The 15,294-nt window shown below is 46.4% G+C and overlaps 1 protein-coding gene across 2 annotated transcripts in view; it reads left to right on the top strand.

Annotated features, from left to right (window-relative positions):
• Window positions 2,032–15,294, top strand: part of PPP2R2B (protein phosphatase 2 regulatory subunit Bbeta) — a 74,741-nt gene continuing 61,478 nt past the window's right edge. The window contains exons 1-2 of one of the 2 annotated variants that reach the window (XM_021410167.1): window positions 2,032–2,123; window positions 2,260–2,337. In XM_021410167.1, coding sequence (XP_021265842.1) covers window positions 2,114–2,123; window positions 2,260–2,337 — 88 coding nt within the window. In that variant the 5' untranslated portion in view covers window positions 2,032–2,113. Of the gene's footprint in view, window positions 2,124–2,259; window positions 2,338–7,659; window positions 7,989–15,294 lie in introns of those variants that run through there. The other variant, XM_021410166.1, reaches the window with a different exon arrangement.

The following is a 15,294-nucleotide window of genomic DNA, read 5'->3' as shown; positions in this document are numbered from 1 at the left end:
CAGTGTTCAGGATTTTGAAGAGTTCAGACCTCCAACTTCACGTTCCCATTGCTGAAAGCTCTTCATGAACATCGTCAGCAGCAGCTGTGCCCAAGAAATGCTTTGAAAACATGGAGAGAATGACTCCAAACACATGATGTTTGTCTTCCTCAAAACAGTCACATAAAATGAGACAGATGTGTTTATGTGTGTAGAAATCTTTGCAAAGTGCCAGTAAATGAATGTCATCTAAAACGTCAGATATCTATTCTGCAAGTGAAATCAGCATTAATAAAGCTGCAGTATAAAGCATGCACAGGTTAGCAAACAGAAAAATAAGGACTGAAGGCTCAAATCAGTCTGGTGGTTATGCAGAAGTAATGGTGATGCAGCAGATTTAACTGGGAGCTTGGCGACTCCTGCAGCACATCCACATGTCCATAAAACCCCATCCCTTAAATAGAAAGCACAGCAAATCGTTGACTTCTTCACTGGACAAAAAGACACTCTGTTTTTCAGACAAACATTATCAAATGACAGCTATCAATGTAGCATGAGACTCCAGCAGTGTCCCTGTGCTGACTAAACAATAAATAGTAAAAATCTTGTAAGCAAGAGGAAAATAGCAGCCACAAACTTTATCACCATAGTCAGGAAAGGAAGTATTTGTTCACTGGTTCACTTGGAGTAGAGAATCAGAAATCTTATTATTGTCATGACCACATGAAGAAAATCCCACACATAAAAATATTCTTGTCTCAGATGGGCTTGATTGCTGTGTTTGCTTTCCAGTCTTCATTATTCACACTTCAAATCACTGGGGGAGAAAAATTTGCTCTAGCAGCTGTAGATTTGTACGAACCAACTTGCATAAATGTTCTCCCTCCTATCCTAGTGGGAGAAGGCTGAGTAAACACGAGCCAGGGAAACATATTCCCTTAGAAAAAGTCATCTTCTGGCAATCCAAAGCACTCCGCCAGCTGTGAGCGTGCATCATCTCAGCGGTACCAGTTCTCCCTAATGGGTAAATCCAGCGATGGCGAAAGCAGAGAGGGCTCCAGCGCTGTGCTCTGCCTCTGCCTGGGACTGCAGCTCCGACGTGATCAGATGGCTTATAACGTATGCGATACAGATTGACTACTATTAATATACAAAACCCCGTCATCTAATAAATAGACAGAAATCTCATGGAGACATGGGTGGGCCATGTGAGAGTCCAGTTAACTCAGTTACATCTCAGGCTGTGTCTTATCTGCCTTGTCTCAGGTGTTCCTTTTCTTCTGCAGGGAAGTAACAAGTTTGAGCCGTGTCTCAGTGTGACCTCCCTGGTGAATCTGAGATCACCGCAAAACGCTCAGATTTTCTGTGCCACATTTCCCCGGTGCGTGATACAGGTACGGTGTTATTTCCTGCCTTTGAAGATCCATTGTGTTGCTTTCTTCTTGTCTGGAAAGTGCTTGGAAAGCACCCTGGGATAAAATGCTGAGGGATGAAGGGGAGCACGTTGTCCTCTGAGTCTGTGGAATTTTTGTGCGATGGTGAAAAGGGAAATTTTGCTGAGCTGTCAATGAAATGAGGAGTAGCAGCAGGTAAAATCCTGATTTCTCTGAGTGTTTTAGCAGAGTATTGCTACGGCAGCAAGAACAGCCGAGAGCTATGGCTTGCTCTTGTGCCCTCTAATAGACATGCCTCTAGTGTTCTTTTACAGCAACTTCAGTGCTCTTCTGATTCCAAGGGAATTTTAATAATATTATGACATACTGTAATGTGACTTTATTCTGATGGGATTTCTTACCAGTCGGTTCACAGTCAGAAGGGCCATAAGCTGGGAAAATACCGCGTTATTATTAGTAGTAGTTGTAGTTCTCTTTTTCTATTTTACTCTCCCTTTAGCAGTGATGGAAAGGATTGGGGCCATTAGTATTCCGATGAAGAGAGGCTGTGACAAAGAGTGACTACAGGGCCTCCTGACTGCTCTGTGATGCTGCCAGTGATGTGGAGGGGACTGGCTCCGATTGCACCATTCTCGAAGCAGCCCTGCCATGGTACAGAGCACACAGACAGACAGGCAATTCATAGCGCGGGCACAATGTCCCCAGTTCTGCTGTGCTAGCCTTGCGTGTTGTATGGAAGAATGATACCAGGTGAGTTTATTCTCACACAGAGACTGCAGGTATTTGTGTGCCAGTTTATATGTACGTATATGTGGGTTTGCTTAAAAAAGGGCGAGCTGTATACAGAAGTCGTCACATCTTCTTTCTGCATGTGCTTCCTTGGCAGGACTTGGAAACCTCATGCAGGATGTGCTGTGGTGCTTCAGTCAAGTAAAAGGAACCATCGATGTTGGAGTGACTGAAGGTAGGTTTCGTTTTCCTCTTTTGTCGTCTGTGATCACAAAGTACTCATTTGTCATCTACTTCTTGCACAGGGTTGTCTGCATGCTAGTGGGTGAAGAGAGAAGTTGCATTCTTTTTCTCTCCTCCTTTCCTGATGCAGAGATGGTAGAAGATGTAGAAGAGGTGGTAACTGAAATTAGCTATTGATCCAAAGGATTAATTGGAAGGCATAATGATTTAATAGCATCAATGCTATTTGAAATAAGTTCCCCTTGTTTTTGAGCTTTTATTTGCTTGAATGTTTCAGGGAACTGTGAGACACACTACTCCACCATAACATCCTTCATGAGCATCATATGGATTCCATTCCTGGGTGACATAATATTAACTTGCTGCTCGTTCTTGTACTGGCATTAAAAATAAATTGCACTAACACAGATATGTATCTATGGGACATATGCATATTCAAGGACAAGGAGGAACTAGTGCGGGTGTTGGGGAGGTTTAGGAGCCCAGGGTAGCTGCTAGGATAACTAGCAGCTTTCAGGGTGATCTGTGCTCCTTAATCACTCTGGCACTTCTCCCTCCTCAAGCATTCAGCCAACACGTGAACTGCAAAAACATGGGCAACCGGAAAGAAATGTATGCATTAGTTTCTCCTGCCCTTAAAATGGAATGTGTTCACGCTGCTCTGTTTCTCCTATGATGATTGTTTAGTGTTTAGCTCTATACTGAACTTTCTCCTACATTTTCTTATTCCCGCTTCACACTTTTATCTTGCTTTCTCTTACTGCATTGCCCATGAATCCACCAATTCCTTTCCCCCTTTACTTCACACTTTGTTTTCTGTATGTCCCCTCACAGACAACTGAGTGCCACCAGCCTCTTCTGATCCTCCCGGCACAGACAGTGTTTCAGAGCTCAGTGCTGTAGGAATCCAGAGCCGTGATGGCAGGGTGTAGCAGAAATGCTAAGCCAGGGCCTGAAGCAGTGATGGAGCACCTGGGGGGAAGGCAGGGCCAGCCCAGGGGAGCTCAGGTGCATGCAATGAACCTGAGTGACAGGAAGGGCTGGAGCCAGGATCCACCCCTTCCCAGCCCTCATTTAAGGGTTGGTGATGGAGTTGGGGTGGTCTCTCTGGAGATCCCTGCCTCCTTGAGGCCTTCTAAGGGTAAGTGGCTTTTTTCCTTTGTCCCTGGCTAATGTGTTTGGGCTTATCCTCACTTGCGGCAGCTAAAGACTTTGCTACTCTGCTCTCGTTGCTGTGTGTTCCATTGTGTTACAGCATTATGCAGGGAGAGATCCTGTGGTTATTATCTTTTTTTTTTTTCTTGGAGTACTCAAGACACACAGAACAGAAGAGGCATATAGATAAGGCTGTGTTTGGTGAAACCTGTAACAAAAAGACAACCCAGTTTGTCTGTCAGGTCTGATCTGCAGGTGTGGATGGCCTTGCTGTGATGGAGTGGAAAGCCCTGTTGTGTTGGTGTTATTTATATATGAATGCAGGTGTGCATGTGTTCAGATATATATAGATGTGAATTACATGTCACACTTGTGTCTATGTCACAGTTGCCTCCCTGTTTATCAGAAGTTCATCCATAACTTGTTCATTCTCTGCCAGTCTTTGTGGCTTACTTCTGACCTTCAGAAGTCTTGGTAACATCCAAGCAGTCTGCATTTACAGGTTATGGTTTGGGTTGTTAGTGGGATGCATGCAGTTCTATTTGAAAATAGATGCTGCTGTTGTGTTTACAGTGTTCTGCATCCTTCAGTGAAGAAGAGCCTCCTTAAGCTGGATGCACTATTATTCTGGCTCTAAAATGTTGTAGAGAATAATTCTGCATATTTGCTCTTCTCCATGCACATGTAAACCCTCACAGAGATACTCCCGAGCTTTATTATTTTGTTCTTTGCTTGTTTATTGCTTTTCTTATCTTGCATGTGGTATCACAGTTGGCAACTTTGCTGTATATATGCTTGCAGGCCAACTGGAGAAATACCACATCAATAGTAGTGGCTCAGTTACGTTGGTCCTGCGGCAGTCAGGTGTTCTACCTGGTGTCTGGAATACTGTGCAGCTGGAATGTCCCCTGATCCTAGCAGGCTGCTGTGACCAGTAGCCATTTCCAGAACACCTGAGATCTTATTACAGCTGTTTGCACTCATCTGTGTTTTCCACATCATCCACAAGTGCAAACAATAGCTCCAAATGAAGGGGTGTGTTCAGTCATTCAGTGTTGAGTGACTGTTTGTGGGCTCACCAAGCTGACTCAGAGCCTGGCTTGTGCTCCTACATGTAGGTTTCATTTTTGTGTTGCTTGCTAGTTAAGCTCAAGTGCATATCCCTGCATGTGAGGTGAGATTCCATTTGTTAATGGAACATAAAAACTGACTATAAATATTTAAATAGATATAACCCACAATAAAGATAGTGATGGCTTTTTATTTTGGTACATGATTTTAATGAGGTGGAATTAATCTGCTTCATAGGGAATGCTCATGTCTGTTTTGAAGTGGATTTTTTTAAGTAACAATAGCAGCTATTCACATCCATACAGAATACAGAAGAGAGGCACAATATTCAGACTCCCGTCTTATGCATAGGTCTTAGCTGTGGTTTCTGTTTCATGCTGAGTTTCCCAGTAAACCCTAAGCAAGTCACTGCACAGCTCTGTGTGGATGGACCTTATTCCTGAGTCTTACGCAATCTTCATCTGCAATCTGTCTCTTTATCCATAACCACATGACACAGACAGGCACAGAAACACACACACGTATACACAGTTCTAAAAGGTGTAAAGGGTGGAGAGATACAGGGTTTCAGAAGTGCAGTCCTTGTTCTGAAGTTGTAACAGCAGTTGGGGAAGCAGAACCCGTGAATATCTCTTCCTGGGCTGTTAAGCACAGGGCTGAAGAGAGCCTGAGTCTGCACAGCTGAGGGAGTGGGACTGTGCTCAGAGCACTCATTTTTATCCTCCCTTCCTGCACAGGAGGCAGTTTATTTCCACCATTCAGTTGCGGTGGTGAAATAAACTGACATCTCTCTGCTGCCGGAGTTGCAGAGACCCAGCACTGCAACCCCAGCACCCCACTGCAAGGATGGAGCAGGGTGTGGGCTGGTGTGGGAATGGCACTGGGAAAGCAGCAGCTGTCTGTGCACGCTGGCTCTGTGCAGCAGGTGCCATTTGTAATAGAATAAGTATTTTCTTTGAATTCAGCCATATGATTGTATGATTTATATTGCTGGTGAATGAGCTGAAGCAAAAGTTCTCTGCTCCATCCTAGTGTAGCCCCTTCCACAGCTGGTTTAAAACCAGCTAATCAGTAGAAAGATGAAGGATGAAGAATTAACTTTTTCAGGTGTGCTTCTATAAGAATTAGATATAGAGACAGCTGATTGTTAGCTAAGAAGTTGCTTATTGTGAAGTCTTTAAATGGAACACACTGTTTATTGGAGAACAGAACCATCAAGAAGCAGAGTGCGAGACAGGGTGACCTGGAGGCAAACTTCTTTCTTAGTCTCACTTCTCAGTTCAGTTTCAGAAGACTGTGTTGATGAAGTAATTTGTTTGGGACTTGATAAATGACAGGAAATTCATGGAAACTTCTGTGAACTTTAAGTCCTATGAAATCAGAAGGGTAATGCTATATAAATGATCATGAAGTATGAGGTGGTTGTCATTCACTGTGGTGGTGACCCAGCTCTGGGTTGTCTTGAATAAATCAGCAAACCTAGTGTGATGCAATCTGCTTTGATTTCTTCCTTTTACACTATCTGCAGATAACAGTGTGTGTGCTGCCTTCTCCTGGTGCCCACCTGCACATGCAGGTATAACAGCATGCAAGGGTGGGAAGGAACAACTTTGCAGTAGTTGAATGTTTTCTCCACAACTGTTCTCAGCTGATGCAGCTTTGGGGCCTTCTCTGAAGACACTCTGGCTCTCGAATCTGTACAACTAACTGCTTGGATGTCTGCAGACTTTTGTTCTAAAACATTCTGATGGTAACTGAGAAGCCTTGATCATTAGAGATGCGTAAGTGCAGTTTTCACATCTGTAATGTGGTTTAATTATGCATACCACACCCAGCTTTCCTCTGTAATTACAACAGGAAATGACATTTATCACTTTCTTGGGTGAACCTGGATGTGGTTTCCAGGTCCAGCACTGTTTGTTTCAGAGACAGTTTCATGTTTCCAGACCAGTGTGTGAAATAATCTCATTGTGTGAGTCATGTATGAATGCATACAGTAGTTGCCATAAAGAGTACTTGATAAAATACTGCCTCTTTGTTTCCCACCTTATTTCCTGGGGTGGACTTGAGATACACAATAGTACTTAATCAGCAGCCCTTGCTTGTGTGGTGCAGATGTAGTGAGTGCTCATCTCTATGCAGGATGGCTTTGCCTTGCTTGCAGCGAGACCTGCAGTCTCCTTACAAGTCCAGAGAGGATATTTTGAGTAAAGAGATTAATGTGAAATGAAAAGCTTCTCTCCTCACTGGCATAGGTGCTTTGCATCTCATTGGTATAAGTGCAGTCATGTTGTCATTGTCTGACAATGCAAATTAGACTGCAGAGAGATGATGAAACTAAACAGCAAACTGACCCTGTGCTCACACGACACAACAGTGTTGAGTGAGTTGGTCCTAAAACAAAAACTTGTCCATAGAGTAACTCAACATTAGGAAAACAAGAGATACTAGACCAGCAACTTGTCATGCTGTGTCCTTCCAGTCTGCCCTCCTGACACTATTTTCCATCATCTGCACCTGAGCAGGTTGCCACAGAGCAGGTGCAGAGTTTGGATTGCACACAGATGTGAGAGAGATGTGCCTTAAAAAGCCCCAGCCACGAGAAGTCTGTTTTGCTTCTTAAGTGCTGCACGTGTAACTGGATGTTGGAAAGGCAGAATTAAGAGTGCTTCTTTAGACCAGTCTGAAATGCAATGAAATGTGTTCTCATTGTATATGCTACGCTTTGTTTCTGAGTGCTTTTTGTGAATCTTCAGGTTACTACCTGTCCCCCACCCGCAGTCTGAGGAAGCAAAGCTGCTCGGCTGCTCTGACCCCCAAAGGCAGCACGTAACTGACGTTACCTTGGAAATCTCATCTGCGTTTTGCTTTTGCACCGGGAGAGCAGCAGCGTTTAAGAACACAAACGACCGAGGCTCCGCAATCTCCCTCCCGCTCCTCTGCGTGCGGCCGCACCGAGCGCGGCCCCTCTGCTTCTCCGGCGGCTGAGGGGCAGCGGCCGGGCCCGGCAGGACGGCTGAGTCAGCGATCCGCCCGGCCGCGCCCAGCCAATGCCGCGGCGGTGCCGGCCGGGCCGGGAGCTCCGCTCCGCTCCGCCCGCGGGGGCTCCTCCCGGGGCCGCTCGGCCGGGCCGGCGGCATGGGGACGGGCAGCGCCAGGGCCGGCGGGGCAACCCCCGCAGCGAGCCCCTGCCTGCGCCATGTAGGCTATCTGGAAGCCGGAAAAATCCTCGTGGAGTGAGGAGGGCTTGCTTCATGTTTTCCTTTATTTTTTAGAGATTTGTTTTTTTTTAGCTGTAAATGTTTTTCTCTCCCTTTTTTCATTACCGTTTTTGGAAGATGAAATGCTTCTCACGTTACCTGCCTTACATCTTCAGGCCTGCGAACACCATCCTGTCCTCCAGCTGCCACACGGAAGGTACCGGCCCGGGGCGGGAGGCGGCGATGGGGACGCGGCTGCACCGCAGCGCCCTGCCCGGGCACTCGGCCGCTCCTGGCGGGGCGCAGAGGCAGCGGCTGTGGGGGTGGTTATGGCAGGAGAAGGCTCAAAAGGCGGAGGGAAAAAGCTTAATAGGTGTAGCAGAAAAAGATTTTGATTCTGTAAACGCCTGTACTAAGTGTGCACTAATTGTGCAAACTAGCGCGCAGCAGGTCTGGCTGAAGGGAAGACTTTCTAGTTATTGCCCTGCATGTTTTACAGGTTTATGTGGTTTTAGGTGGAATCCTTACTTCAGCTGTATATTTCTAAGAAAATGAAAAAAAAATCACATCTTGCAGCTCCTACATTTGTCTGTGCCCTCTCCCTCACTCAGTAAAGGCTGTTTCCAGGTCTTAACAAAGCAGCTGTGCGACTGTTTGGGATAAATGAGATGCTCTCAGCAGTGCTTGAACTTCAGGTTTTGCATGTGGGAATGCAGAGCAGCAGGTCTGCGTTTTGCTGAGACTTCAGTGAGACCTCTCCGATAGGGAGTCCTTCTTCATAGTGATTGATAATCCCATGTGATGTGGCTGCATGCACGTTGGCTGTCTGTGAGCAGTCAGCTCTGAATCATGTGCAGTTGATCCCAACTTCCTTGTGTGGAGTTGCAGCACTCTCTCTCGTGCTCCCCAGTCATAGTCAGTTGTGGTGGATAAATCCATTAGTTGACAAGCTATGTCCAGTTGTACATGTGTTACCAAAGCCATGGAACAGAAGAAATTAGGAGCGAAACCTTTTTTTAAGTTACACATGGATAAGGACTGGAATCGCCAATGTTGCTTTGAGGTCATTCAAGTATGTATACAAATAAACCCAATAAAAGCAAAGGAAGGTCCAATGATTAAATGTGCCGGAGTAAGCAGTGTGAGCAAAGAACATGCATGGGAACTTTGGCATAAATGCTAAGGCCATGTGATGACTCCTTAGTAAGGGAAAGTAACCTTCCTGTCATTCAGCTTACTGCGTACCCATTTGGCTACTTCAAGGCTGTATGTGGAATGAACCTCATCCATGAACAATGTGAAAATCGGGATAGTTACTGTAGGGATGTGTGCTCGTGACTATTTTTGAGATGGTTGGCTTCAGTCTCTGCCCATGGCATGGTCCAGCTGCAGAGAGGCGTGGCGGGCAGCACCTTGCCTTGGCTTCTACTCCTTGGCTGCAAATGTTGTCAGGTTTAAGATGTGGAGAGGAAGGACTGGGCAGTATGTGATGACTCTCCAGGTTGTCCTGTTCTATTCCTTTTGGCTACTGTCTTTTAGTTCAAGCAGGCAGCGTGGACTTTAAAAGAGAAATTATTCTGAAATCTTTGGGGATAATTTTATCTGCTTTGAATGACTCAAACTAATTCCAGAGTTAGTTACTATGGAATTCTTTCTTTGAAAACCTCTTCTCTGAACATTTCTTTTGTTTTCATTTTGACTTTGTCCAAAGGCACAGCTCCTTAACTTATTCTAAATAAGTAATTTTTGGATTGCTCTATTGGAATAAGTTATGCAATGGAGAAACAGACCTTGCTGTTTTAGGGGAGGTCATAGGAGAGTACTGAGAGGAAAAAAAATTGGGTTCAAGAAGGAATACCGTACTGGTGTGTTATCTATTCTCACCCACTGCAGAAAAAGAAACTTGTGCAGAGCTACTTCTCATACCAATTATCAGACCCATGTCATTAACTATGGGTGAAACTGGGGTCTGGAGGGTTTAAATGACTACAGGCTTAATTGCTAGCTGAAGAGAGATGAGTGCACAGGAAAGATCCTTCCTCCTGCTTCAGTCCTCTGCGTGGCTGCAAAGGCCAATGGAGCAGGCAAGAATCCTCAGCGTGGTCTGGCAGGAGCAGGATGCAGCGCACACCCCTGCGTGTCGGACTGATGGAGCTGCACTTGGTGCTCTAGCTTGCTCTAGTGGGGCACAGACATTCACAAACAGATGGAACTTTTGTGGGGGTGAAGCCGTGGTGCCTCAGTGATAGGATTCAGATGCTGCCTAGGACTTCGTTGGCAGGTCTTTCAGGCCCTGCTCTGCCTGGAGGGCTGAGCCTGGAGGACAGAGAAGGTCCTTCCCTCTGTCAGCCTGGCAGCGGTGTCTGCCTGCATGACACCCCACATATGTGGCTGTCCTGACAGAGTTCTTCCTCTGCACACCCTTCTAATTCCATGGCAGTACTGCAGCATTGTTACCTTCACTGTGGATGTTCTGGATTATGATAATGACTTAGAAGGAGTGGGTTCATCGGGAGAGTGCTGGTATCTTTACTCTGGGTGGCTGACACATTGCAGCGGCGTGACTTGCTACTGCCATTGAGCTCCTGGTGCCCACTGTCATACAGAAACGCCAGTCCTCGTGGCAGTGCATGTGACAGGATTCAGTGCAGCATGCGCATCTGCAGATTTTGTCAGAGCATTGTCTTAATAGCTGAGCCCTAATAGCAGCTCCGTGAAACATTTGAACAGGCATTTAGTGTGACACGTTTGAATTTGGTCCTGTTCGCAACTGCGCAGCACTGTGCCCTTGTGTCCCTTTGGCCCCGAAGGTGTGCCTGGAGCTTGGCTGAAGAGTAGGAGCTTGACAGAATTTGAGCCAACAGTACAACCTTTTGGACTCGGTGTGCTATTCCTGAGCTGAGTTTGGGGGTGGAGTATTGCTATAGAAAAGCATTTCTTCATCTGTCACTTCTGTTGCGAAGAAACCATTTGGGTTTACCATGTTCTCATGGTGATGTGTGCACTGAAAATTAATCCAGATATTTCTTTGATACAGAATATGCACTGTGGACTTCTAACGTTCACTATTCCCTGAAAAAGGGTTAAATGGTGGAAGGGTTGGTACCTTAACAGAATTCTATGTATGCTGGTGTTAGGTTTGCTCAGAGCTGTGGATGAGCTGCAGCAGCTGGGACACCTGGAGCATGGTTTACGCAACACAGCCCTTCAGTATGAACACAAACATACTGATCAAAATAACTGCTTTCTTCAAAAACAAAGATTTTTTTTATATTTCTGCAATGTGTTCAGCTCAAGGCTGTTGATGATTGTTTAAATCCTTAGCGAAGTAATGCTCAGGAAAAAGCCTTTGAATTTCACAAACAATGTCCTTTCCTGCAGACAAGGAAGCAAGCACAAAGATGGGAAGCGCGTGCTCTGAGGTCACGGCTTACAAAGATTTAGTCATGCATATGTTTTCCTTCCAGAATTCACACAGCAATGTATTCTTGAGTTTCTGAGCCCGGTTCTGGAATGCTGGCTGCTCTACCAAAGTATTATTTTTAGATACTTCAGCTGAAGTTGAGATGTAATAATTGCCTCTTATCCTTAAGACCTGTTTATGTACTTAGGAGATCTAGATTGTTAAGGCCTAGATGCAGTTTTTTTGTCACAGAATGCAAATGATGCACATTTGATACCACAGTGCTAGAATTCTGAACAATGCAATGGAAACTTATCATGGCTGCTTTCAAACTAAGTTCAGAAGAGATATGTGCTGAAGATTTTTCACTATTTCATTAACTCTAATCACCATAACAGTGTAATAAGAAACGTTAGCACTTCCTTACATTTCTCACATAGTTTTGCCAAGTACCTAAAGCGTCAGCTGAGCACAAGTGAGGATGAGATGGAGGTTGGAGCTGAGTTGGTGCTGTGAGTGGGCTCAAGCATTTGCTCAGTATTTCTTGAAGAGTTTACCAGGAATGTGACATTACTCTGCAGCTCATATCTGTGCATTCTTTATTCATGAAAGTAAAGTACATTGATTAAATCAATGAATTTAACAAAAAAGTTGCTGAGCAGGTACCTTAGGAATCAGTAGCAGGCTGAGCACATGGTCTGTAATAGTCAATGTGGAACTTTAGTGCTGGCCAGTTTTCTTTCTCATGGAGGGGGAAAAAACAATGTCTCATTGTACTGTGGATAGATTCCTATTTGCTTGGAAAGTAGGAAAAAAGACTTTCCACATCTGTTATACCCCAAACTGAGGCAGCACATGGAGGGTGCAGCTTACTTTTCTGTGTGGTGGCTGCTGCTTGTTTGTACCACTGATAATGAATAATCCTGCCATGCTTCATCTTAGCTGCTATCGATGCAGGTGCTAAGGGGAAACAGTACAAATGTAACTCATGTTAGAGAACAACAAGTGGTGTGGAGTGCAGAAAAAAGTCATGGATTGCAGCTGCACAACTGGAAAACAAAGAGTTAGCTGTACAATTACAGGGCATCATCTGGGTGTGAGTCTCGTTAGTTAACATCTCTATTGTCTTTATGATGTTATGCTCCTGGCTGCAGTTACTGCCCTGCTGGCTGGTATATGGCCCTTTCATTGAGTGAGCGCTGGCTTTTTGCTGGGAGATGGTATTGTTAATATTTTACCTATTCTGAGCTGTACTCAGTAGGATCACTGGCGTAAGTGTGGATTTTCCACGTTGCCTAGGGATCTAAGTATTGGACCAGGGCTAGAAAGAAACATGGATGGATCTCATGATGTTTTGGAAGGATTGTTGTCATTTTCCTTGCTTTCTTTTCCTCTGGGGAGACTCTCCAGTCCTCAGTTGTATCTTTGTGTTAACACCTCAATCTGATTAATTAAAAAGTAGTGCCAGGATGAGGGCTTTGCTTTGTTGCAGCCTGAAACAGCTCTGGGCCCCATGGTGGGAGATGGTCAGCAGAGCGGTGTGCAGGAGCTGCTGTGATGTGCTGGTGCACGCAGTGCCCTCCTGCTCACTGTCCGCCCTCGGAGTCCTCCACCCGCTCTGCACGTCTTGCTGTCAGCACTGCTGACCAGCAGTGGCTGCTCTGATGACACTGCTTCACAGATCCCATCTGACAGCAGCTCTGGACCTGGGCCTGCCGTCACCCTGGCCCGTGACCCCACAAAGTGCTGTATGTGGAGCAGCCGCTGCGCTGATGTCTGTGGCCATAGTGCTCGAGGGCTGAGTGGAGGAAAAGGGCTGAACGTGCAGTTGAATAAATAGATTTTAATGGAATAGATGGGGGTAAATATGACACATTTGAATGTTCCTTTCATGGCCTCTGGACAATGGCTGGCTCCCAGGCAGTGCTCTGCATGAGCTGCAGCTGTGCAGTGGCACAGGGCTGTGCCTGGCAGGGCTGCACAGCGAGGGTGGGCGCAGCCCCGCTCCCTGGAGGGACAGCGTGCCTTTGTCTGCGCTGTCATCCCCACGAGGGAGGGCAGAACCCACTGGGGGCATCTTGGGGAGCACCAGGGTGCTGCGTGCCATGCCCCATCCTGCGGTGCTGCCCCTGCTCGTGTGGCAGCTGTGGGTCTGTGCAGCTCTGTCCGTGGCAGTGAGCTCTCCTCCCACTGCAGCAGAGGTTCATCCTGAGGGGAGGTTAAACACAAAGCACCTCCACCTTTCCTCAGAAGTTACAGAAGTGCGCACAGAGGGCAGGCAGCACACAGACTAGTTATGATCTCTGCTGCCTGGCAAAATGGCAACGTGTTGGTCTCCTGCTGAGCAGCCTCAGTGTTTCCCTGACCCCAAATCTGCATCTCAGCTCTGGCTCCATCGACTGTGTGTGCAGCAGGAGCCATGCGGAGAGCAGAGCCACCTGCCAGGAGCTGCTGGCCTTGCTGTGAGGCGATCCTGCTCAGGCTGCCTGGGGTCGTGGTGAGTCCCAGCCATCCTGCACCTCAGCTCTGTACTCAGGTATGTGTGGGCTCTGCTCACTGTTCGGGTTTGTGCAACACATGCAGGTATGTTTTGAAGATGTGTATCCTGTGGTCTCTATGCAGTGTCACTGCTTGACAAAGGCTGAGCTACAAAAGGCCGCATAGCTTGTGTTCTAGTTTGAGAAGTCTGGAGCAACTTGCCTCTTTTGTTGGGATGACTTTAAGGATGTCAATCTGCTGCTTTAGGAACACCTTCCTCTTCAGCTCTTGAATTCCAGGTGTTCATATTGTCCAATGTCTGATTTATGATTCTCAGCAAGGTGAGCAATAAGCATGCCTCCAGCAATCAGTGTGCTTAATGGAACTGATGTTTAGCTTGAGATCAAATACTGTTTTAGTAGAAGAAAAGTATGCTAAGTAATGAAACCAGTATTTAAATGAACTATTTCCTAAGTATCTTAATGCCTGCAAATTTCAGAGTCATTGAGAGGCCAAAATGTGACTTTCCTGTAAAATTAAATGTTTTAATTCCCAGGCTGCTTGTGTGAATAGTTCCAGGCCTCAGCAAGGCTACAGGATAACGTGGCAGTGTCTGTGTGTCAGAGTCCCCGAGGTAACTGTAGCTTTTTCACTGAAGCACTGCGTTTCTGGAGGTGCCTGAGGTGCCCTTGAAGGCCGTGGTGTTTCGTCACTTAGCTTAGAGCTCATGTTAAGGTGTAAGCTTGAGGGTGAGCATTTTAGGGGCTGTTTAACACCATAGCTCTACCAAAGGCACCTTAAAGCTGAGCTGTTTGCCTTGGGGACACCTCTGGGCTTGGATTTTGGCATTTAGAATATTTTTGATTAATGCATATGAAAAATAAAAGCAATTATTTCCTTGTGTGCTCCAGACAGCGGATTCCTCCACAGTGACCACAGCAAGGAGCTCAGCGGTGCCCTCACCTCTTGTTTTATTGAGCTCGGTGGAACATGATGACTTCATGGAGGAAGCAGTAACCCAAAGGGAGGGACAGTTTGTGTCGCAGCTGTTGGAAGTGCTTTAGTGATCGCAGGCGTTCGACCTCCAGTTAAAGGGAAGCGCCTCAGGGTGGCAGTCTGACCAGTGCTGAGCTCGTGTCCGCTCCGGCTCCGTGTGGCTCCGTACAGCGCTGTGCAGAGCCGAGCTGCTGCTGGGTGCCTGGTGGCAGCTTCACAGCCACGTCCTTGGCTGCAGTGAGCACGCGGGCACCAGTTCTCCCTCAGCTCATTTCTGGAGATGTTATGATGGGCCTTATGCTTCAGCATCAGTGTATCAGTTTTGCCAGCACTACGCATACCACAAGTGTTTATTTTCCCGGCGAGTTGCTCTCGTGGCTCTGATGTGAGTCAGGCACCACGGGCGGGAGCTGCGCGGCCGCCCTGAATTGCCCTGGAGAAGAACTCTAAGTTACACTTGAACCGGAGCTAATACCGCAGAATGGTATGTGCTCCACAGGTACGGTGACGGTGTGTATGTGTGCAAATACTGTTGGTGTAACTAGCAGTCTATAATTAGAGAGGCCATTAGTTTAATGGCAGTGGAGGAGAATACTAAGTTAAGATAGAGCTTTCTACAGTAGTTGCGTTCCCTGATTTAGCTGTC

The sequence above is a fragment of the Numida meleagris genome, chromosome 12, assembly GCF_002078875.1.
Source record: "Numida meleagris isolate 19003 breed g44 Domestic line chromosome 12, NumMel1.0, whole genome shotgun sequence".
NCBI lineage: Eukaryota > Metazoa > Chordata > Aves > Galliformes > Numididae > Numida > Numida meleagris.
This window is presented reverse-complemented; position numbering and strand designations above follow the sequence as displayed.